Raw genomic sequence first — 26,097 nt, forward strand, 5'->3', positions numbered from 1 at the left:
ACTGCAAACACACTGAAACAAGACGCTTAGAGATTTTTTTAAATTCATTTATTACCTGTGCACAAGAGAAGTTACTACCAATAGAACTCAAAAGCTATACAGTATTTTTTTACTTGGTGGCTAAAAGTAATTTGAGTATCACATGACCATGAATAAAGGTAATTTCTCCAATTACAAATCAGAATACATGTTAAAATCTTAGTGGAATAAGCCAAGTAGCTATAGAAGCAATTCCAGAGCACAAGGCCGTGGCTCTTTAATTTGGACAATGACAAAAGTAATTTACAGTAAATCTGTAAATACTAAGATAATGTTATAATGCAAGTTTCTGTACAGTTAAATGTAAAGAGACAACCAGAACAGTAATTCTAGTATATTTTAACTGAAGTTGCTTAAGCATTTTTTCTCAGATAGCTACCAAAGATCCTGGGCAATTCTACTCCAAATTCAAGTCCTGTGATTTTTTTTTCTTACTTTCCTTTGTTTGTTTGTTGTTGTTAGTTTTCTGCTTGGTTTTGTAATTTTTTGTGGGTTTTGTTTGTTTTGGTTTGGTTTTTTGTTCTTGTTTTGGTTTGGTTTTTTTGTTTGTTTTTTCATTACTTACTATTTCACTCCATTGTATTGTGTAAATCTCTAGAAACGAGTTGTATATATTGTGTTTATACTTTACACAAATTAAAGCAAAAGATGGTATATTATTCAAGTGGTATAAATCTTCCAGCATTTTGCTAGTCAAGAAAAAAACCATGCCAAAATCACAATAAGCAGTATTGGTATCCACAGCTTCAATTAATTTGTTTCCTTTTTAATGTGTAATCTACATAAATTACTACTGAAGGATACTGTTTAAGTAGTAAATAAATTGGCCATTTGTAGGTCAGACAAAACTAGTTCATCCAACTGTGAAAGCTGATACTGTTTCCAAAAAATCACAAATAATGCTGAACAAAAGAACTGATGCACTCAAAAGTGAAAATGCATTGATTCCCACTGTCTGATGAAAAACTATTGCACTCCACCTTCAAATGCATCAGACTGGTTTTAGTTGTAACAAGACAATCCCAAGAGTCAGAATGAAATAAAGCAATTTAAAAGATTAAAGAGCTGTTATCAAAAATAAATTACATTTTTTCAAGTTAAAAGAAACACTGCTATGAAGGCTGAGAGCCAAGCAGCCTTTCAATAGCTGCATTGATGTCTCCTCCTGTTGCTATTAGTGCTTGTAAATTTGCTTCACGGTTGAGAAAGCCCATTGCGCTGAGCTGTTCCAGTTGTTGCTGAAATCGAACTTCTGGATTTTGTAACTGCTAAGAACAAAATTTCAAGCTATAAAATATAACATATATTTAGCAAAATACACAATTTAAACATAGGTGGGTTCTGCACCACTCTGTCTTTTCTAATTTTTGACTACAACTTTTTCAAGTTTCCATAAAATATATTCAGACAAATTCAATTAGCAATCAAAGAATTTTTTTAACAAGTCAACACCATCAAATTATCTACACTTACATAACATTCCTGAGCTCCAGGAAAATCTGACTGCTTGATAGAGGAGGATTCAAATTAAATTGGGTACCTGTATGTCCCATTAACAGTTTCTAAAAGATATGCATATAGGTGTTTTTTAAAACAAACAGCGTTCAACCTAGCAATGTGGAACAGCAAAGATCATGTTGCCAGCAATCCTGAACATTACAGGCTTTAACTTGACGTAACGATCACCTCTTCTGTAACACCCCCAAGTATCTGTTGACTAAAATTACCAAAATCCTGATTGTTAGAAAACTTGAGTCTAAGGCAAACTGTTAGCTGTGCTTTATAGGAAGATCCTTTTTACACAAACTCAAGGCAAAATTTTGCACTGTCTCAATGGTATGACCATCAGAGGCATGTTTTTAACCAGGACAGAAGATGTTTTTTCAGCATTTACTTGCACAGCTGCAATAGCATGTTTAAGCCTCCTCTACTGACCTTTGACCAGAAGCATCCAGTGGGCTCTTCCCTCAACTATCTACCTTCTTTTCAGTATTTTACAATTAAAAGTAAAAATACCTAGAATATAATGATGTACTTTACCTGAGAATTTGCACTAGCAAGTGCCTGCAACATCTGGTGGACAAACTGCTGGTGACCAGGTTCAGCAGGTCCTGAAGCTGGACTTGTATTTTCAGTGGAAACAGAACTAGGTACAGTGGACGCTGTAGGAGCTCCACTGCTTCCCACTCCACCCAAACCAGGATTAAATCTGTGTAAATTACAGAAAAAGAAATACACCACTTGAATAATAAACACTAGTTGGTCTCTTCTTATTAATTAGTGGATACAAATTCTGTCGAAGAGAGGATAACACTTTGAGTAAAGTACTGAGACAAAGACCAGAGTTATCAGTGTTTAGAATTGCACAGCAGATAAATGTGACAGATTCTAAAATTAGTTTAAATAAACTAAAAAAGGTGAGAGGACAATTCTTTAATAAAGACTGTATGAATCTCTAAATCTAAAAAGAATTAATAACACAAGGGAAGACTTTCTGTCCAAATCTGTAAGATCAATTCTTACCCTGGTATAAGCCCCGGTGCTTCTGTTGCCAATGTCTGCAAGCCCTGCTGAATCTGCAGCAGAGCCTGCATTGCTCTGGGGTTTGACATAGCTGATAACGTGTCAGGATTCTGCATCTACGAAAAGGATAGAAACTCTTCACTACATGTAGATGATACAAGGAAATTTTTATTGCTAGATGTCTTAAAGAATCTGAAATAATTTCAGAACTTGGCTTTTGATTTTGTAGTTGAATATTACAGGAAATCCTACAGTTATTTTTTCTTCTGTGAGAAAACTTCCATAGAAGGTGATCAATGAACTCTCTAGATGTAGGAAAAGGCTTTTGAATGAGAATTATACAAGGACAAGTATTTTTCATTACAGATCTCAATCTTTTCAAGTCACACCAGACTGCATTAGTACATTACTCTAGAACTAGTCTCTTATACTACTGCTAATCAACAATTCTGAACATGATTAAACTTGACCGATAAATACACAGGAAAAAGTACTAAGTTCTTTTTTCTGAGCTAATTTCAGATCACAGCAATTTGATTGTGACTATTGGTACCTATCTTCTTATCTGTAGTTCTTACAGCCTGAGATGTAATCAAACACACTGCAAAATATACCAGCAAGCAAACATAAAATAATCAAACGTTCTCAGTCTACTTTGACTTCAATTACAAATTGGCTTTCACATCATCAAATAATTTAGAAGGCAAATCATTTTCATTTCTGAAATGAAACATCAAAAAAACTCATTATTTTAGACACCAACTCAAAACTAGTGGCTTAGGCTAACCTTTGCATTGAGATGCAACAGGTAAATGAAAAGTAATGTTTCAGTTACAAATAACACAGTTTTGGTAATCAGGCCAAAGAGCAGATTACCTTATTAATATTAGAAGCTTTCCCCTAGCAACTAGACCAGATTACTTTTGCTGAAAAAACACATTTGATTCATGCAGAAATCACAGGTTTGTGATGAAAGATGAAACTTCCTCTAGTGCAGAGCAGAACCGCAGAATAGAACATGAAGAACTCTGATCTGACTGCGTAAAGAGACTTTGGAAGAGCAATTAATGTTTTCCATTCATCTCTTGGACTTCTGAAAGTCAAGTAGTAACTAAATCTATAGTAGATGAAGATTACTCCAGTTTAAAGAGGTAAATATTTTGGGGTCTCCAAAGAAAGCTGCAGCAACTACTTTATGAAAATATTTAAACCTGTCTTACATAAATGGTGGCCCAACAATTCTTAGAGCACTAAGGTGACCTGGATCACATCTCTATTAATGTTATTAATTCCAGTAGCAGCCATTTTTCCCTAGTTCTGGTGGGCAATTGCCCTTAATAGCAAAAGATTCCATTATGCAGATTCCATGGTTTCTGTCTCCCAGTCCCCTAACATAAACACAGGTAGATAAACAAGAAAACACAAGTTGAAATATTATCAGCATTCCGAGAGTATCCAGATATTTCTCCACTTCACACCTCATCTGCTAATGCTGTTAATCATCTAACTTTAGACAGTGAATACAACAGAGAACTATTAGTGCAGATAAATTCCAAGGCAATAGTAACAGAAGGAAACAGATCTGATTCCTACTGTGCCTTTATTAATTACCAATTATTCACAGATTTCAAAACATAAATGTGGTACTAGCTCCTCAGATACTACTGAGTCATTACAAAGGGGTGGCAATATGAAACACCACAGCCATTCCTGTGGTTCAAACAATATAAACAGTATCTTCTGAACACTGAACATGCTGTAATTCATGCATGTGCTCATTTACTCATAAAACCTCCTGTGTGGAGTCCAATCTTAGCAATGTGTATTTACAGTAATTTGCAAGGACTGCCTAATGACAGAACTCACGTAGTGGATTAGGTTTTCAATTTCTACAAAAATCTTGCTTGCTTCTATTTAGGAAACGTGGTACTACTACACACTAGCAACTAATACCAAGTGGATAACTGGGCTGCAAACACAGTGTTGGTAGGAGCAGATGACAATGGTAGAGCAAGCTTTCCAGGAAAGACTTCAGAACCCACTTCTTTTAAATTAGTTAATGACTTGGGTCTTTCAAGACATGTTCTAGGACCTCTTTTCCAGATATTTAAAGCTGGTTTGAATGGGCATGAGAAAAGCATACTGAAACTTTAACTAGTAGTGTGAGAAGTACTATTCCTTTTAATTTGTTAAACAAATCTTGTCACAAAGAGGTATGTTCTGGCTGGTGGGCAGTAAGAACATTTATTTCTTCTAAGCAAAGAAGCAAGAACAAATCTTAGTGGTTGTGCTAGTCATAGACAACAGTCAGGTTTAATTTTTGAAAGAGATGGAGACATTAGCAAGAATATTATCAAGGGACAATCTAACTTCCTATCTAAAACTAATGAGAATATATTGCAGAATCTAGCTATTAGCCAAATCAAAGACAGGCACCAATTTACTAAAAGTATTGCTCATTGACTTGAAGACCTTTATTAAGAGCTAGTATCTTATCTTACTTGCTGAAGGAAAGTTGGAAGTTGTTGTCTCATTTGTTCCTGAAGTTGAGGATTTCCAACAAATAAAGGATTATTCAACATCATCTATAGGACAAAAATATTTAACTTCAAAGATCAAGCAGTAAAAAACACTGGAGGTTTTAAAACAACAACAGACAATACAGTAATAGTCTATGAAAATCACCTCACAGAATAATAATTATCTACTCTTTTGGCCAAAACTGTAGGGGAGTGTTAGCTTTCGTTTCTGTGTATTTGTTTCACTTTTGCTTCATTGTGGTTTTTTTTTCCTTGTAAGTGAATGGATTTTTAGACACAAATTAAGCAGTCTTGCCACGTATTAGGTGAAAATCCTTTTCTCTTGAGCCTCCACTACAAATCTAAGTAATAGCTTTGCTATTACTAATATCACCTGAATTCAAGGATATTTCAAAGTGAGCACCTAACACAGAAGAGATAATATTTTTTCAATCTCAGTTCAGAATTTGACTTTCAATATTACCACTTTAAATAAAAACTGAAAGCACTTCTACAACATCATTCATAAAACAGCATCTCCATTTTTAGTGAGCACAGGTCATAAACAAGAAGTTAAAAACAATGTCATATGTACATACAGTACCAAGTCCCTTCCCTTCATTTCTCCTAAATTAGTTATTTATTTACTGTTAGTTCTACCTTAATCTATAACCAAAACTTGTTTTGTCTGTTTCTAATGCTGGATCACAAGTTTTGGGCTGTGCAAAACATACATAACCCCACCAGTTATTTTAGAAGCATGTCAGGCATGATATCCAGCTACAAATTGAAGAAACTCACTGCAACAAATCGTTGAAAGTAAGCAAGTAATAATTTCATTAAGTTAGGAACTAACATTAAAAACTGGCCCTTTCGCCATAGGCAATTTTTGACCTTTGGGTTTTGTCTTTTTTCCCTTAAATACACACAAGGTATTACTGTACCAAGTAGTACAATTTACCTGTACTGCAAGATCAGGATTCTGGCTTAATGATTGCATCATGCTTCTCATGTAGGGTGCAGACAACATATTCTGCATAAGTTGTGGGTTTTCTGTTATCTGCTGTAATAAGCTCTGCATTCCTGGTGTGTTGAACATACCAGCTTAAAGAAAAGTTAAAGGGCACTTTAGTAAACATCCCGACTATCATCAGAGAACACAGACTATCTAAACCCAGAATATAACCACTTGGTTTTCATGAGTTTAAGACCCTGAAATTTACCTCAGTATGATTCTGCTTACACAGACACACCTACCCTAGAAATTAAAACAGACATTGTACCCAACACACGCTTCATCAACCATCCATATTATTAGCTGTTTTCCCATTTGCTCCAAAACAGGAAGAAAACCTACAATTCATCTAAGGATTTGTTACCTTTGTTATTTTAAGGCAGTATACAAGTATTATTACCACTATGATTATTTTTCATATTTTTTTATTTTTCCTGATTTTCTTCAGAGGACTTTGGTAATAGTAAAATGTTCTACCAAAGTAAATAGCAATAAAACTAAACCAAAAACTCTCTTCCTAACAAAAGAATCATTCCAGCAACTTTGCAAGTATGTGCAAATATATACAGTTGCAGCAACAAACACACCTCCAAGTCCAGGTCCCAAATTTGGTCCAGTTGAGCTCTGTCCTGTAGTGCTAGAAGTGCTATTTTCAGCATTGCTGCTGCCACTGCTCTCACTACTAGTGCCAGCGTTTGTGGTGGAAGTCTGTGAACTAGACTGAGGAGCCCATGGATTTGGCAGAGGATCTCTATTTTCTGTACGAGATGGCTGATTGTCCCCTCCTGCTGAAGCATTGCTTACTAAAGAAGCAAATGGATTACCTCCAAACTACAAAGGAAAGCAAACACTCATAATCTACAAATTTCTACATCATACATGAAATCAAACATTTATGGCTCTTCATCAATTATACTTACCACTCTACAGTAATTAAATGTAAATATTGTGAAAAGACACTAACACTGAAAGATTCTAGGACCCTCCAAAAAATTAAATCACATTTCTTTTTGAAAGCAGTGTGGCTACTGCACTGTATTTCGATCACAGTAAAATTGTGTCCTGCACACTGGTTTTTCAATTTGAAGCCTTCTATTCTTCTCACCTTCAGTTAAAAGTTACTGAACTTAAAAGGATTTTACTAGACCTCCAAATCTTAAGGCAATTAATTAAAGGAATTAAAAATTAAGAAAGAAACAAATTTATGGACCTTAACATAAGTCCTCAATCACACAAAGTGATAGCTATATTTCTTCAGGCTCAGAAGAACACAGGATTTTTCAAGTTCTTTCCTCTCATGAGTAAAAGGCTACATAGCAACTTCAGGTTTCAAGAATTGTCTTGTCAAGTAAACACCTGGAAATTTAAATTACTTAAATTCTTTTATTAAAAAAAAAAGTAATTATTTCCTTTCTGTGTCATTTGTAATCTTTTCTCACCTGCTCCTGTGCTGCATTCAGTATTGGCTCCTGAATGTCTGTGTACATACGCCGCAAGGCATTGTATCCCCCTGGTATACTTTCAAGGTTGCTCAAGGCTCGGTCCTGGTTTCGCATCATTTCCTGCATCATTGCAGGGTTTCTAGCAAGTTCTAGTGTCTAGAGAAGTGGAACGTTTAATCTGTATTAATAAGAAATCCATTCTAAAGTGAAAACGTCAGCAATACCTCAATATTGTCAGCAATATAGTTTGGCAATATCTCAATTATCCCGGTATAAGCCAGTTTAAAATTATGATTAAAACTGAATCAACTGTCAGCTCAGTGTGAGTTAACACAATTCCGTATTTAGCCAGCATTATACCATAATTTTTACTATTTCTAACATCACTACAGCAGGCAGCCTATAGTATGAAATTTAAAATAAATACATACAATTTCAAAAGCATCTATTAATCTCTTTGGGTTTTGATACATTTTGCCACACAATGTATCTTTTATTTATCTTTTAATTTTAAAAGCAGTTAGAACTACCCACAGTGAGACACAATGAAAATATGCAGTAGTTTGGAGAATTACTACTTATGGTAAAATTGCTGGCTAGACAAGCAGTTTCAAGGGCAGACAGCCACATCCAGTTCTAGCCTCAAAAGACGTGACTACACAGTATTCAATTGCTTTCAAAAATGCTATGCTGCAGATTTTCTGAAATATCAGTCTATTTTGGACATTAAGAACGAGAAATGTAGATACGGGTTATCTATGGCAACCTTTTACTGATTTTGAGTAAAACTAAATACTTCAAGAATGTTTACACACTCCATTAAGCACATCCAATTCCTGCCCCGTTGTTTACAGTAACAGGAGTATCACAAGTCATGAACTAACAGATCTTTTTACATACCTGTCTCATTATATCTGGATTATTTAGCATGTGACTGATTTCTGGATTTCTCTGTATCAGTTGCTGCATTTGAGGGTTAGCCATAATTAACTGCCTCATCAGGTCGGGATTTGAAAGCATGCTCTGAACAAATGGATTCTCCATTATCTGAACCATCATTTCCGGGTTGGACATAAGTTGTCGTTGCATCTGACTCTGCAACTCTGAGAAGTTTGAAGTATTTAAGCCCAGGCTACTCAGGCCTGCCAAACCTCCAAGGCCACCTTTAAGAAGATGAAAAATTGTGACTGACTACCCTTCCAATCACATCCACATTTTTTCTGAATACAAAACATATGAACATATACTTCAAAATAATGGAAGTGAATAGAAAGTCCCATCCTTCGCAAGGCTGTTCAGGAGTTATTCACTAAGGGTTTGCTTCCTTAAATAATAATACACATAACTAAAAATCCAACGAACTGTATTCTTAAATAAAACTTGTTATCAGTCTAACAACTTTTTTTCTCATTTTCCAAAGCCAAGATCTGGGGGCTTTAGGTCCATCTCCCCCCATACCCCCTCCAGTAACACTTAACAATTGCATTTGTAATAATCAATTATCTGTCTCATCTTGGTTAAATCATAAAAGAGAACTCCCAATTTAAGTAGTATTCCCCATTCTAACTAAAAGCAGATCCTGTGTTCCTCTTGGTAGTAATGCACCAGAAACTAATTATGTTTTCAATTTTGTGCTTGGCCAAACCCAAGTAAAAAAATTTCAAAAGGTACTAGACAGACCAAAGAACTGTTTAAACATAAGAAATCATCTGCTTACTATAATTGGCTTTTCCAATTCTACCTCCTCCCCACTCCCAAACATAAAAAGAAAAAAAAGGATGAAAAAAACCCCACCACAACTATGGAAAGAGGTTATAATTTTTAAGTCAATAGACTGCAGCCTCTTCATTCACAGAGGTGAAAGCTGAAAATACTATCAGCTTTGATATGATAACTATGATAATAGACTTGAAACACGAGAAATACTTAATTGTCAGATTAGCAATAATTTTGTTGCTTTTATTGAAGATCTTGGCTTCATGTTACAGGTCCAAACTTCTATGATTCATCTGTATTCAGATAACAGGAAGTCAGATGCACTTTTAAGAAGTACAAGGACGCTGGAAGGAATTTAATTACCCATAGTGCCAAAATATAAAATCAGTAGCACGTTACCACTGAAGGTGAAACAGTACAAATCTTAAGTTTTTGGTGAAACACTGGCACAGCTTATCCAGGGAGGTGATGGATGCCCCATCTCTGGCAACATTCAAGATGAGGTTGGATGGGGCTCTGAGCCCCATTATCTAGCAACTTAATCTAAAGATGTCCCAGCTAATCGGGACAAAGTTTGGACTAGATCACCTTTATGGGTATCCCTTCCAACCCAAACTATTTTGTGATTCTATATAAAACAATAAAGCAGCTCTCCTCTGGTAACTGACTTATCAGAAACCTTCTACAGCCAATTCAATATATATCTGTAATCAGTTTTTTGGCTGATGTGTTTATTTGGGTTTTGTTTTTCAAGTTCTGTCCACATTGTAATAAAGCTTTGGGGACAATTACCTGAATCCAAGAGAAGATACCCACCATTTTACCTGACAAATATTCTTACCCAAGCCAAAGGGGTTACTATTTGTTGATGTTGGTGTTAAGGTGCTATTGCTTGACGTTGATGTGGTAGCAGTACTCCCACTGGTGTTTGCCTGTTGAGCTGGGTGGTCTTGTGATCTAAAAAGGCAATTTTAAAAAATTTAAGAGTGTAACAAGTTATTTTAAGTAGTGCCGTTAAATATAGCTGTAGTATTATACTGGAGAATCTTAAATTATATTTTGATTCTTGATCAAAACCCATTTATCCCCAGATGGTTTCCTGCAATAAATCTTTCTCAGACCCCTGTCATGTCATCAGTTTTTCAGAACAGTAGTTTCAAATAGAAAAAACAGATAGGTATTACTGCAGCCGTTACCACCTTCTCATCCTACCCTGTGATGCCTGCCAATGAATTGTTTTCTCTGTCCTTACCTTGCTTTTAAGGATCCATGTCTTATTTCACTATACTCACATACTACTGACAACATGCTCACACCTTGAAGAAATAAAGCCTGACAAATTTAATGCAGAAATTATTTCATGCCACATCTCTAGTAGGATGCTCTCTTGAATATGAAATTCAGTTAATGTCACGTTTTATTACAAGACAAATCTCAGACTCAGACCTTTAAGACTTCAAGGACAGGCTGATAATGAAATCACATGAAGCTAGAGCCAGCATAACTTAGCACAGGCACTAAAGGCTGCCCAGGCTGTATACTCACCACACCCTTCTACTGCAGGCAGAAAGACAGATGCTGCCATGTAGTAAAGGAGATCAAGGAACTGAGCTTGAATAAAGCTAACCTGGCCTCTCTATTCTAAAGAAGAGACTACTTTTAAATCCAAATCAATTCTCTGCTGTGGTTTAACAATCAATAAATGCCTGTATTTGCAGTACTACAGAATAAAATAACTTTTAAAACTATGAATTCAGACTTCACAAAAAGATCTGAGAATTTGACAGTACACTAGACTTTCATACCTCAGTTCACCCTGGAGGACCTTTCTCCTATAACACGAGTCTGTGCTTGCTCAACTCAAGCAAACATCAGGAAAAAAAAAAAACTCAACTGTACAAAAAAAATCAGAAAGATGCCTAAAATGCAGAGATCCTCTAAAGATCTCTAAGATTATTAAGATTATTAAGAGTTCTTTATCTTCATTATCCGCAACTGCAAACTTTGAACACAAGATGACTATAATTAGCCAAGCAGCTGTAACTTGAATGAGAAATATTATAGACTGTATACTGTTCATGATTCTCCTGCTAGAGATATTTTGGTTTTCTTTCATCTAGAAAACACACACATCTTTCCTCCATAAGTAAAAGAAAACTAATAACCAAAAAATCCTACTAAGTAATTTCAACTGAGAAAATATTCTGAGAAGCAACTATGCTGTTCCATGTAATAGACAGGAAAAGTTCTCAGAAGTGTGACAGAAAAGTAGATGACACTGAAACTTGCCGTTCAACAGTGCTCCCATGTAAATTGGGGAATGTTCTCTGAAGACAGTGGTTCATGTGAGTGTCAAGCCTGCTAGCCTCCAGTCTTTCAGTGATATTCCTGTCAAGAGCACATCCTCTTATACCTGTTTTGCCATTTTGTTTCCTCACAGCACTTGTAAACAAATGATACCTGTTGACCTAGATCTCTATTTGGAAATTCAATGTATCTTCACTGCCCACTGCTAATCACTCACTGCTACTCTGACACTGTAGAATCTAGACAGGTTAGAAAATTTCACTGAAAGTGTGCAGCAGTCTAGAAAATGTACCACAGCAAAAAAAAAGTAATCTTTTTTTTTAACAAGGATTGTCTGGGATATATGAGGATTTCTATTTTGAAATTACACATCTAACATAGCTTAGAAGGGAAAAGACCACTGTCAGATCCAAATTTGGGAAAGAACTTTTACTTTATTCAGATATATAGCAGCAACAGTAACAACAACAGAAAAGTAAATGGCACAACATCAAGTAGCTGGGAACAAATCAATCTTGATACTCATGGCCAAAAATCAGCACATTCCAGGCCACACTGGCAGGGTCTAAATCTTGTTTTTTGAGACGAGCATAAAATACAGATATTTTAGCAAGAACACTACTGAGAAATTTCAGGACAATGCTATACTTTCTCAGAGGTGACTTAAGTTTTAGCATGTTTTTAGTTTATTCAAGTAAAGCTAGTGGAAAACTAAAAAAAAAACAAACTTCAATACGTCATTTGAAGACAGCACAGATACATGCAAAGGATCTGTAGTTCTTTGTTCATACTTCATTTTACCAGACATGATTAAAACATTCTGCAGATCACAGAAATACACTCTTGTAAAATGATTCAAAAAAAAAGCAGGCACGAGTGAAGACATGGAGTGCAATGCTGGTAAGACAGATGCAGGAACACCAAAAATTCCCCAAAAGCCACACATTTGACATTAGTGCTCGTGGGGGGTTTCTCTGCTCAGAGGCAAAACTCAAGAAGGTCCAAGACGCTGGCAGTGGTATTTCAGTACATATAGCTATAGCAGATATATATGATGAAACTACAAACTCTCTCAAGACTGTGCAAGTCAAAAGCATCCTGCTAATACTACTCAAAATGCCTCTCTGCCACACAGCAGACTGCAGGCAAAAAAAACAACAACAAAAAAATAGCAACAGCAGAATACCCATTCAGTTGCACAAGGCACAGAATTGCAGTATTACCTAATACTGTATTCAGTTGTATCAGCACGAATTTCAGGTGGAGGAGGCACAGGGCAGGAAAGGGAGACCTCTGACAGTACAAACATGTATTTTGATTCCAGGATGGAAAACATAATCCTTCTAGGGCATGAATATAGAACTGAAGGTATCAATTTCAAAAGGTACCCACATTTAATGCTAATGCTACTAATTTCAACGTGAATTTGTTATTTAATGCTAATGTTACTAGCTGGTCTTCGTGTCTTGGTAAGACCTTGAAAGGGAAAGCCTATTTCTGTTCTCTCCTACACTCCATGCTCTTTCCTTCAACACTGAATGTTTTCACATCAGAAAGGATTCTCACCACAGACAGAAAAGACCTAAATAGAACAGGAGCAAAACCACTTTCCCACAAAAAGAATGAACGTGTTATTGACCAATACCAAACTGCTTTTGAGGGATCTATTACTCTGTTAGTTGGAACGATTTTTGGGCACTTCACAGGAAGTGCATGCAACACACCTAACTGATACAACTTTCTAACTATCATTCTAATGCTTCTTCACCAAAAGAAAACAAAAACAAACAAAGCAAAAAACCAAACAGACAAAAATAAATCAACAAAAAAAATCCCAAACCACCTTATTCAGACAGATAAATTCACAGCATCAAAGCAGTTCTCAAAAATTTTCCTTCTTTGTTTTACCAAAACAGAGAGTCTTTACTCACTGTGTTGGTAAAACAATGAAAGAAAATTCACTGCAGAGAAAAACAGAGAAAGAAAAGATTCACTCTAAGTCTTTGTGAGTGAAAATAAAATCTGCATAACATATATTAATGGACAATAAGAGATGGTATCTAACAACTATGAAGCCAAAGCACAGCCAGAACTAAATTTAAAAAAAAAAAAAAAAGTTACATAACAAGCAAATAAACCCCCCCCCAAAACAACCAAAATAAAAGACATGCATTTAGAAACACAAACCAAACTAAAATACAAGATAAATGAAAAAAAAAAAACCACTGTAATTTCATAATTTCACTTTTGTCCTGCAGCAGCTGTAACTGAGGAACCAATTAAGGTGATTTAGTCAAATCTAGTTTTTCCCAACAGAAAGCTATTAATAATCCAGAATACTTTTACTCCTCTAGAGGTAAACAGAAGACCACTTGTTATTAAGGTTACCTGTTTTGTGTTTTGATAACCAGGTGAACAGTGAGTCCATCATGAATTCCATGCTGAATCAAAGTATCTTGATCTTTTAAAATTTTTCCAGCAAATATCAACACAAGCTGATCAGTGTGGGACTTGAAACGCTTAGAGATTTCTTCCTTGAACTAAACAAAAAAATGATAATTTATGTAATTAAATACTGAACTGCATTTTTTAAAAATAATTTAAGAACCATCTATTTTTCACATATGCTATATTACCTCACTTGTACTCCATATTCTGTATTTCACAAACTAGAACTACTCTTGTTTCTTGGACTTCTTTTTGTCCACAGGAAGATAGGAAATACTTCTCTGTTATTCAGAAAAGGAAATCAGAAGAATTTCACATCTAGATTATTAGTTTCATAAGTTGTGACAACAAAAATCTGATTTCTCTTGGAGACTGCTGTCACTTCAATCAGGCATGCATCCATCATAGAAATACATACTAGTATATACAGTACTTAAACACACCCATATGTACAGACATACAGGTAAAGTATGCATATAATTATATACTAGAAAGTACACACATACAAATGTGCACACCACTGAAGCCATCCATTGCTGAAGGATGGATGATGTAATTCACAAAGAGGATAAATCTATCTAGACTTTTGAAGGAACTGAGTATACTCTCTCCTTAGATGTATTTTTGCTGCCTTCCTTCCATGTGTCAAAACTAGTATTCCTTTCCACACAGACAAAAGTTATACCTTAGGTGGCTCTGCTTTCTCATTCAGTGCATGACACAGCTACAAAAAATGCAGCTGCAGCCCAGGCCACGGTGAAAATCACAGTTTTCATTTAAATGGGAAATCACCACCATACAAGACCTTTTAGAAAAGAGGCTGCTTGCTATGTGTTGACTGTCAAAAACAACTTAAATAACAGATTAGCTTCATACACTTAGTACTTTTTTTTTGCTAAGGCAAGGAAGAGAATCATCTACACACATGGAAAACAGATTCCTAAAAACTTTGTTGAAAAGGAATGTAAAGATCACCTAGTTCAAACTCCTCTACCTCCTCTACCATAGGTAGAGACACCTTCCACTAGACCAGGTTATTCAAAGCCTAGTCTGGCTTTGAACGCTTCCTGCAATTGGGCATCCACAGCTTCTCTGGGAAACCTGTAGCACTGTCCTAACAGCAAAAAATTTCTTCCTAATATGAAAGAGGGTAAAGTCATTACCCTCGTACCACCACTCCATGCCCTTGTAAAAATACCCTCACCATCTTTCATGTAGGTCTCTTTTGGCCTCTGAAAGTCTCCTCTAAGGTCTCCCTGGTGCCTTCTCTTTTCCAGGATGAACAAAAGTCTCTCAGCCTGTTTTCACAGGACATGTGCTCCAGCCCTCTGATCATCTTGGTGGCCTCCTTCCTGGCTCACTCCAACAGGTTCATATCCTCCTGCGCTGGGGACCTCAGAGCTGGATGCAGCACTCCAGGTGGCATTTCACCAGAACAGAGCAGAGGAGCAGAATCCCCCTTGCTCACCCTGCTGGCCATGCTGCCTTTGATACAAACAACTTTCTGGGCTGTGAGAATACATTGCTCGGTCATGTCCAGCCTCTCATCAACTGGAACCCCTAAGTCTTTCTCCTCAGGGCTGCTCTCAATCCACCCTGCCAGTATTTGGGAATGCCCCAACCAAATGTAGGACTTTGCACTTGGTCTTGTTGAATTTCATGAGGTTCTCATGAGCCCACATCTCCAGCCTGTCAAGGACGGCATCCCTTCCCTCCAGTGCTTCATTCACATCACACTGAATGGCACAGGCTGTTGGGGTGCACTCAATCCCACTGTCTATGTTCCTGACAAAGATATTAAATCATGCTTGTCCCTGTACCAATTCCTGAGGACACCACTCATCACTGGTCTCCGCTTGGACAATGAGTCATTCACAACTCTTTAAATCTGTTATTCGCTGACAGTCCATTTGTAAAAATCTTATCTCTCCGGTTTAGCAACAAGTCATGTGGCACAGTGTCAAACACTCTACATATGTGCAAGTACATGATGTCACTCACTTTTCTCTCATCCACCACCACTGCAACCACATCACAGGCAACCATCAAATTTGTCCTTAGTGAAGCTGTGTGGGCTGTCATTAAACTTCTCCTTACTTTCCATGTTCCTTAGCATAATTTCCAGGAGGTTCTGTTCCATGATCCTACCAGGCACTGAGGTGAGACTGACCAGCCTGTAGTTCCCTGGGTCGTCCCAATTTCCTTTCCCAAAATATATGGATGTTCTGTTTCGCATTTCCCAGTCTATGGGAACTTCCAATGGGGAAGTGCCATAACTTCTCAAATACAATGGTTAGTGGCTTAGCTATTTCCTTGCCCAGTTCCATCAGGGCCTATAGTGTAGCTCATCAGATCCCATGGGTCTTGAACCTGATCTTCAACAGAGGCTGGTGCCTCATTTTCCCAATCCCTGCTTTCACCAAGTTGGGCAGTGTGGCTGGAGCACCTGCCAGTGAAGGGAACAGGCTGGGCACTGGAGAGCTGGTGCTGAGCCACTGTACTGTGCATCATTTCTTTTTCTTGGGTTTTACTCCTTTCTCCCTCTCATTCATTACTATTATTGTTGTTGTTATTATTATTCTTATTATTGCTGTTGTTCTTTTAAATTAAACTGTTCTTATATTGATCCATGAGTTTTATTTTTTTTTCTGATTCTCTTCCCATTTCACTAAGCAGGACAGAAGTGAGGAAACAGTTGCATGATAATTGCTGACTGGGTTTAAACCATGACAGATTATGATGAGAAAAATTAATGCATATTTAGGCAGGTCTAAAAAAATTAATTTTTGTGTTATGTTGTTCTTCAGTTTGCACAACATAACTAAATAATAGTATCAGTAAATTACAGTTAAAATACTTCACCCACTGGGAAAACCAAAAGCAGAAGGAGTTCAGCATCACCAGCTGGAAATGATGAGCATTTCTGTCCAATTCTCCTACTGCAGTGACTCATCCTTTTAATTATCATGTAACAATCCAACCAACAATGTCAGCTCATTTTCTTTATTGTTGTAAAATACAAGTTTTACTTCATTGTAGTAATACTGTGCTTTGTGGTATTATAATGTGTTCAGTCATATCTGGGCATAGGAGAGCACTCATAGCTGTGAAAATAATGTTTCAACATACTTGACACCCAGTGTATTCATGGAAACTAGCTCACTGCACTTCTCTAGTTACTAAGGTGAAAATAATGTAAAATCATGTCAATTTTTTACATGATTATTAGAAAAATATGTGGAGAGAAAACACAGTGGGAATCAGACTAAAGCACTAGACTAATGTCTAGACAGAGGCCTGATTTTCCTAGGAAGAAAAGTAAAAAGCATTCTTAACCAGAGTGAGTTGATTCAAGCTTACATTCTCCTCAAAGCATGGCAATTTGTAGATTTGACAAGAATTAGAAGAAATCCAAAGCTCAAAGCACTTTATCCAAATTGCCATTTTATCTCAAGTTAACTTGTTTACATAAATATAGGGGTTTTTTTTGCTTTGAAATACAGGAGCAGTATAGTTCTTCATATTGAGAACACTCATTGGCTTTTTAGCAGCACATCAGCACTTCTTGTTTATACTCTCAATCCCATGCCAAATACCCTTATCTTCATAGGAACTTTAAAATAATCACCATTAACAAAACCTGTCTTTTCTTGTTCTACGTTAAAATACGTAGGAAAAAAACCCAACTCTCTGTGAAGCAAGCTAGGATTTTTACTACACCTGCTCAACTTGATTGTCTCTGAAGATTTCTGAAAGGTAAGGATGGAGACCATAACATCTTGATACCTAGTGCTGAACAAATGCATACTGGTACCCAAGCTAGTCAAGGCAAACATTTGTCACCAAACAAAGCAAATATATTTTGCTTCATACACATGAAGTAGAACAGCCGACTAAACCACATATTGTTTTGCACTGTCACTTTGCAGAGCAGATCCGTAATTTAAACATTAACCTATCAACAACTGGCCTTGGAAGAACCTGGTAAAGTTTTAATTAAGGTAAAGTAAAAGTATTAACATTCAAACTATCTTTTGACGTATTACCACCATATAACGATTCAAAAGCTTCAATTGACTCATTTCATGACATCAAAACCAGCAACCGTAATAATCTTACTATCCACTCACAAGACAAAGTATTGCAAAAAAATAATAAAAAAAAGATAACAAATAAATTAAAACACACTTTCCCAAATTCTCTCAAGTTCAGCTTAGTAAGTAGTATTTAAAAATTAAATTACAGTAACAACCTGGAAGAGGTCTTGGGCAATTAACACCCGGGTCCCACTGAAAGTAACAGAAAACAGGCCCCTAAAACCTTCAACTACTTTGAAAATATTAAGCTACAATTTTATCTAGATGACTAAAAAAAAAGTATGGTTGCTGATTCTCTCCACATGACACTCCATTCTGAACACAATAGAGGATAACATGGAAGCAAATGTTTGTACATAGAAAGCTGAACTGCAGTTTTCATCCCCAGCAGTCCCTCAAACGGTTCTACTACAAAGAAAGATTTTGAAACAGCTTTACCTTGTTTGGCACCACTGTTTCAAAACACACGCATAATATTTAAACTTTCAACTGTCTTTCCTAATAACACACACAGTTAAGCATTTTGACTGAACTCCAGTCTGTCTTACATCCACACTGAGCAGTCTCAGAAGCAAACTTTGATGAGCTCCAGCTCTCTTTTATACAACAGAATTAATGGTTACAGGTCATCTTGACCCAAGAAGTAAGGAGTCAAACACACTCACGGCCACAGCTGATAGCTGTGGTTTCCTTTTGTGATGAATAACGACCTGGTCATCTTATGACTGGCTTGAAGTGAGTCAGTAAAAACAGGGTTCCGTTGCACAACTCTAGGATGTTACAGGAAGGAAGACAAGAATTTGTCATTTAAAGCAGGAATACAAGCACTTTCGGCCCACAACAGATAATACATAACTAGAAAGAACACACAAAATAAGGCTTCTATGTAAGTGTACTCTGTCTTTCATGTCTCAATGAAGTTATTATCTTAAGGTGGCTTTGCCAATGACCCATGCTAGTTTCACAGTCAAATTATTTCCTCAAATGTCTGCAACCAAATCTAACTCATAAAACCCGCACATTTCAAAACACAAAGTCAGATATAGCAGCCCATAAAGGGTAAACTGCAGCAGCGCACAGTAGTGTAAAGGGCTCACGACTCAAGCTCTAGCCATTTCTGTTCATTCCAGGGATCCTTCAGCAAGCCACTGCACTTCTCCAAGCCTTTGTTTGGAGAAGCAATGCTTCTCCATAAAAGCACTTCACAATCTACTCCTTCCCTCTTCATTATGTACCTGGATCACTGACAAAGCAACACAAACCGAAAACTCCGTTTAGAATAAGTACTGTCCTGGCTCAAGCTCAAGCCAGGACAGGGTTAATTTTTGCGGTATCCAGGAGGGGGCATGGCCAGGACCCAGAGGTTATTCCATACCACCTCTTATCACTGACAGCAGCTGGGGAAATGGAATCTCTTCCAGGGAGAAAAGGCTCCTTCTGGTCAAGAAAAAATGGTGGAGGGAGACGTCCAGTATTGTCTGTTATCAAAGGAGTTTTTTCCATGTGAATCATTGATTTTCTTGCACCTAATACCCAATTAGTATTGTTGCTGCTAATATTTGTTTTCTTATCTCATTCCTGTTTCCAGTAAATTGTTCTTATCTCGACCTGTGATCTTGACCTTTTGTGCTTCCAACTCTCCTCTCCAGCATGCCTTGGGCTGACTGACAACTTAAGAAGAGTGAAAAGAGAAAAAAAAAAAACTTTGTAACTTACAGGACACTAAGGTTCAACTCAATCCATTGAGGATTTTGTGCGGCGAAAAGATAGAAAATGCTTCAACTCCTCTCTTTCACTGTTATTTTCATCTTGAAAACTCTCAACTGCATTAGAGAACTCAACTTTAATTTATACAACATTCAACATTATTTAACAAACAAAGCGCTGGCTCAGGGAGGAGAGGGAGGAGAAAACATGGCAGATGGAGAAAGTGGCAGTGTGGTCTGGAAAGTCTCTGAGTAAAGGAGTAACATTCTTAAAAAAAAAAAAAAAAACAGCACTGTTTAACAAGAGCCAAAATCACTGTGTTATTATTCTTGCACTTAATACAAAACACAGTACCATATCAACTACTAAGAAGAAAAGTAACTCTATCCCAATCAAAATCAGAACACCACGTCACCATATATTCCAAATTATTAAGATTTTACCCTAACTTTACTCCTATCTAATGACGCTTTTTACAGAGACGTTTATAATCACTAGATTGAAATATTGATTGGTTTTTAAAATCTTTATATGACACCTCTACCACAGCTAATTATTCATAGCTTTTTAACAGGTTTTTCTATGCTGTTGGCAATTTTGAACTGTACACAGCACAGTTTTTTAAAACTACGTGACAGCCTCAACCGAGGGCGAGGGATTTTAGAAAAACAAACTCACATGACAAATGCAAGCCCTATATGATGTAGATAACATAAAAAAATAATTAATAAAAATGAATGTCTTAGTTTTATGCAGAAAAGTATCTACACAAAAGACACTTCATACTACTACTGAAATAGGTTTTCTTAATTTACTCTGTCTGCCAGTCATTTATCAGAAAACACTTGTAGAGTACTATAGTCAGATAACTGATCCCTTTGAGTTACATCTAACTAAGCCAATAGTCAGGAAAGTCAATACACTTCTACTTCTGAAGGTTCTTCTATCAAATAACCACCTACCATCATTCTAAAACAATTTTGATATCACAAAATGAGGGGAAAAATATCCAGGTTAAGAAATATGTATAATCAAAGTATATCACAAGGCAGACTTCACAAAGTTACAATGCACTGAGACATCAGGTGATGGAAAACTTAACACTAAATGCTTCATGTATTCAAGTGCCTTGAGACACCTGAAAAACAACAGAAACCTGACTCACAACCCTGGAAACAAAGAACAGACTGGATTCTATTATATAGTTTCAACCTATTTTGTTTTACCATTTGGTAATCCCTAGATTACAGAAAAATAGTGAAACAGAAATGGATCATGTTAGAAGAATTGTTTTTATAAAGTAAAGTTTCTTAAAATGTAAAACATCACATAAAATATTAAAAGCATATGCAAGCCAGGAAAGATGCTCCCCTAGCAAATTACTCAACGCTTTAACAATTTAACATTTACACGTGTGATCTTTATACAGCAGAGGACTACCAATTTGGGATTGCAAGAAGCAGGTACAAAAATGAAACCCTAGATTTATAGTTTCATCCATAAACTGTATACAAATTTTAATCAAAAAATTTAGAAGCTCTCCACTTGACAAAAATCAATCTCAACACAATGGATATGTTTACACTTAAGTAGCTCATGAGTTTTATCTGTAGTTTAGTGCAGAAAACACATTTGTGTTCACTTACTTTAAAAAAACAAACTAGAAGCTGTTAAATATGCTGTTAGTGAAAACTGTATTCCATACTGAAGAGATTCTCTATTTAAAGGTTGAAGCTAAATAAAAATGTGGGGGGGCGGGGAGGAGAGGGGGAGGAGAACCCTAAACCTGCAAAAAGATCTATTTTGTTATCTGTGGAACTAAACTTCACTAACTCTTCCTGATGGGCATTGCTCTCAAATTTTCATACAATCAAAGGACTGACAATCATTCTCTGCAAGAACTTCAAGTTTATGAAATTATCAGCACAGATTTATTATATCCACTGTTTGCGTGCCCACAAGTTAATAATACACAGCTAGGCATGTTACTCTGTTTCAGAGTTGTAATGGTCACGGAATGGACAACTGTATCTCAGTGTGCTACACAATGGCAGACAGTCACTCTAATAAACTCCTGAATACTTCAAAAGTCAACACACGGCACTAAAACAGCACCAAGAAGCATCAGCAAGCTTTAACTCTTCTAAAACTCCCTCGTTCTAAACGATGAGGGTAAAAAAACTGCTTTTCCATGTAACTGGTTCCAGCACCTCAACACTCAAACAATTCAAGTCATTCACAAAGACACGAAGGCATGAGTTGCTCCTAAAATGAGCACACTTTTAATTTATACACAAGCTTTACCAAAATACATTAAGACACCTCTGCTAAGCAAGAAATTGCAAAGACCGTATTGCTGCGAACTCAAAAAATAAACCGAGCGAAAGAAACACAGGATAAGAGACACATGAGTTGCAGTATCATCGTTTTAATGAGCTGGAGTATCATCAATGTCAGGGTCAGCTAAAGCCAACAAGTTTAGAGGTATTCATCTTTTACCCCCCATGTATTCATTAAGTCCATGCTTGGAGCAAGACCAGTTATCATACCCAGTCAAGAATACAAATATTTGGTCCTTGTCCTAATACTGAGTCAAACTGTGCTCAGTACAATCAGATAGTTTTCAGAAAATAAAAGACAGATGGACAGCAGCTGCAATCAACTGACCTTCCAGAGGGACAGCTTGTTTTCCATACCAACCTGTATACTCATTATTCCAGCTGTACACCACAGGATCACAGTAACAAATCTATTTTGCTGAAGTCTTCCAATACAGAAAAAAATCTTGATAGAAAAGTTGCAGACCTGGCTTACATTTATGGAACAACATAAAATACAAGTTTTTTAGCCCCAAATTTGGCCCTGATGACACAAAAATCTAGATTCATGTTCTAGCAGTATTCTGAAATTACTGCAAAGAAATAAACAATTCAATTACTTAAGTTCTAATGTTAGCTACATAAATATACTGAGGGCATTTCTTTTGTTGGGGTTTTTTTTGGGGTTTTTTTCAGCCTACAAGTTACTGGCCCACCTATCTCAACTGTACTAACCACCTGCTGATCCCAGATGCATTTGAACTTGCCTGGTATTTGAGATTAACCTACTTTCAAAGCTGGCTCTAGAAACATTATATCTACTGTTGATGCTTATTATTATCAACAACTCGTTTTTTGCAGCTTAAGAGAAAAAGCCAGAGTAAAAGCCCCAGCCACACTATGGGGACAGTGCATTTTTTAGTCCCACTGCCTGGGACTTCAGTCCAATGGTCAATCCAGCAGATTGACCAGATCTTACTTGACAAGAATTAAGCTCGAAGTGGAGATCTAATATTTTAACAGCAGTTCCAAGAGAGACAACGCTCAGAGTTTAAGATCATCTGTAGAAAACAAAGACATCTGAAGTACTGTCCTCTGTTAATTCCCTAAGCTTGCATGACTGCTTTCAGTAAAAATTCATGCCCTTAATTGGTTGTACAACTATTTCAGTTTATGACAACTGTTTATTTGTAAACTTCACAGCTCCACCAGTACTCAAATCTGAAACAAACCCATTGAAGTCAAATATATTACAAAATTCACAGCTTTAGTAAATCTGTTTATTATTTCCAAAGGACCCAAACTAGTTAGTGGCTGACTGCTTTTCAGGGCAAACACAATTCTCAGGTTAGATTCATTTTATAAATCTCTCTTCTGAAATATCCTAACAAAACAAAAGCCCCAAAACTGCAAAGACTTTTACAAAAACTGCATTGATGCTGCTTACAAATCTATGGAGAATAGAGAAGTGAAAAGCACCCCTTTCAGACTGAGATTGCTGGGAAAGCAGTGGACAACATTAAAAAGCAAACACGGTCATTTTACTTTTGGGAGAAATGCCTAGATCAAGCTTGCAGAGAGAGTAGCTCACAGCACACAGCACTGCAGCTGCCAAAAGACTAGAGAAGACAAGAGAGCAGCTTCAATGCACTGGCAGCTGGAGAAAACCTCAATGAAACTCAGGTCTAGGACACTTCTAGCCAAATACTCATGTACAAAAGAGGAAAAAACCAAAAAAAAACCAAAAAAAAAACCAACACAAGACGGAATTGTATCTAGATTAGACATAAGAACAAAAAAAAAAATTAAGAAATATTAGGATTTTCCCTATTCACAGCAACTAGGTGAAACAAGTCTGACAGTCTAGCTGAAGTGCTAGCACTACATTTGAAATTTCAGAGCCTTTACTTCATCTTTTGTATCTTCTTCTATTAACCAGAGTGTCCTTTAGCTCACACTTCAAGGAAAGATGTCAAGTTCTGTATCTATACATAAGTGGTACTTTCAGACGTATTCATTAGTTGGTGAGGTCTGCAATACCAATGACATCAAAAAACTCTGGAACAGCATGAAGTTGCCACATTTAATGCCATTTGAAGGAGAAAACTGGAAAATCCTCTGGAAAATGACAGAAGTTCTGAATCTAGCAATGTCTACACCTTTTACAAGCAGGAGACTATGCTTTTACATTTTGGTAGCATCTTTTCTATGATTTGTTCCTTTCTAATTTAAATAAATGAAGTGGTAAGGAACACTTTAAGAGCAAACCTTCTACAAAACCAAAAGACTTGCAGGAAACAGTGTGGATGAATCAGCAGGTGTCACTAGTTCGAGACTTGTGACACAGTCTTAGGGAGCACAGACGTCCACAGGAAGGCACAAAATCCCTAATAACTTGGTTATCTGATCGTAGTTACGTATACTATCTATAGCAGTGCCATGCTAAGTACCGTATCTGTAACTAGCACATTTAAGCCCAGGAGACTGCATATTTTACACAGTACAAGGCTATGACTTCCCAAAGTTGAAGGCCTACTTGCTGTTTTCAAAGACAGTGTTAGACCAAAATAACCACTGGAAATACAAGAGATATAAGTGATTAATATATTTTCTACAGTCATGTTAATCAGCCAATGAGACAACTACCACCAAAACCAGTCAGCTCAACAGGACAACTCACAGCTAGAAAATGAGAAAAAAGAAGGCTTTGGGAAGGCCTAATTGTGGCCCTTCCAGTAGCTGAAGGGAACTTACAAGAAAGATGAGGCAAGAGTGTTTGCAGGAACATGTGCTGACAGGACAAGGGGCAATAGCTTCAAACTGAAAGAGAGTTTAGATTAGCAATTACGAAAAAATTCTTTAGTCTGGGGGTGGTGAGGCATAGGAACAGGCTGCCCAGAGAATCTGTGGATGGCACATCCCTGGAAGTTCAGAGACAGGTTGGATGGAGCTAGTTGAAGGTGTCCCTACCTACTACAGGGGAGCCGGAACTGGAAGATTTTTTAACGTATCTTCCAACCCAAGCCATTCTATGACTCAACGACTTCACAAATGACCTACATCCACGTTCCGAGCCACCCCTCTGCAGTGCAACAGAGAGAAGGGTACGAGGCGGCACGTCTCTCCACTACCCCCACTAGCCCCAGATGGCAGCAATCCTCTCCTGGGCCGGGATCGGTGCTGGTGCTTGCCCAACAGCGCCCGGCGCGACTCGGGCGAGCAGAAGCTGCTTTGTCACGGGAAGGGCCCTCGCCCCGCGCTGCCGGAGGCGGGAGCCGGGGGCCGGTGTTCCCTACCCGGGCGGCGCTCTGCTCGGCCCCGGCCCCAATGCGGCCCCCTCAGCCTGCTCCGCCGCCCCTCACCTGCCGGATGCTGCTGGTTTCGGAAACGGCGAACTCCTCCTTCTCCTTGGGAGTCTTCACCGTGACTTTGATGATCCGCGGCTCGGAGGCACCGGCGGAGTCGCGGGTGGGGGAGCCCGGAGGGCCCGCCGCGGGTCCCTCCGCTCTGTCCGACATGGCCGTGTGCGGACGGGGCAGAGCAGAGCAGAGCAGGGCAGGGGGCCTGACCGCCGGCTCCCGACTGCTCCAGCCCAGCGCTCGCGCCGCGCCCGCGACACCGGAAACGGCCTGGCCCGGCGGCCGCGCTCCGTGATGACGCAGCGCAACGGGGAAGTTACTAGAAAGGGGCACCGCCCGTGCGCGCGGCCGGCATCGTGCGCGCCCCCTGGGCCTGCGTGTGCCCGTGGGGACTCGCCCCGGGCTTCCCGCAGCATTTCTGGCCTTGGGCTGTCACATCCCTGCCCTTTGGCCGTCCCCAGCCTCCACGGACACGTCTGGAGAGCCGTATCCAGTTCTGGGCTCCTCAGTAGAAGAGGAGGGAGATAAGAGAGGCAAGGAGCTTCTGGGGAGGGTCCAGTGGGGGTCACAAAGATAACTTGGGGTTTGGAGCATCTCTCGTATGAGG

The 26,097-nt window shown here is 37.9% G+C and overlaps 1 protein-coding gene across 5 annotated transcripts; it reads right to left on the reverse strand.

The window, feature by feature from the left end:
* Positions 1-31: 31 nt before the first annotated feature.
* Positions 32-25,760, reverse strand: UBQLN1 (ubiquilin 1). 5 transcript variants are annotated; one of them, XM_033520349.1, is made up of 11 exons: positions 25,494-25,760; positions 13,950-14,101; positions 10,096-10,211; positions 8,439-8,701; positions 7,536-7,694; positions 6,684-6,927; positions 6,043-6,185; positions 5,064-5,147; positions 2,563-2,678; positions 2,080-2,248; positions 32-1,326 (listed from the first exon to the last, which is right to left on the reverse strand). In XM_033520349.1, the coding sequence occupies exons 1-11, from the start codon at positions 25,647-25,649 to the stop codon at positions 1,234-1,236; spliced, it is 1,695 nt and encodes a 564-aa protein (XP_033376240.1). In that variant the 5' UTR covers positions 25,650-25,760; the 3' UTR covers positions 32-1,233. The 5 variants fall into 5 exon arrangements, with proteins under 5 accessions (XP_033376240.1, XP_015470505.1, XP_015470506.1 ...); XM_015615019.2 differs by having other exon boundaries at positions 32-1,307; positions 25,494-25,758; XM_015615020.1 differs by having other exon boundaries at positions 32-1,304; positions 25,494-25,649.
* Positions 25,761-26,097: the final 337 nt, after the last annotated feature.

The sequence above is a fragment of the Parus major genome, chromosome Z (genome assembly GCF_001522545.3).
Source record: "Parus major isolate Abel chromosome Z, Parus_major1.1, whole genome shotgun sequence".
Lineage (NCBI taxonomy): Eukaryota > Metazoa > Chordata > Aves > Passeriformes > Paridae > Parus > Parus major.

Excerpts from the sequence above, each read along its gene's own strand:
- UBQLN1 (XM_015615019.2), bottom strand. The coding sequence starts at position 25,649 with ATGTCGGACAGAGCGGAGGGACCCGCGGCGGGCCCTCCGGGCTCCCCC. Across the intron at positions 6,186-6,683 it reads TTTGGGACCTGGACTTGGAG|CTGGTATGTTCAACACACCA; the intron begins GTGTGTTTGTTG and ends CTTTTCTTTAAG. Across the intron at positions 2,679-5,063 it reads TTCCAACTTTCCTTCAGCAA|ATGCAGAATCCTGACACGTT; the intron begins GTAAGATAAGAT and ends TCCTTTTCGTAG.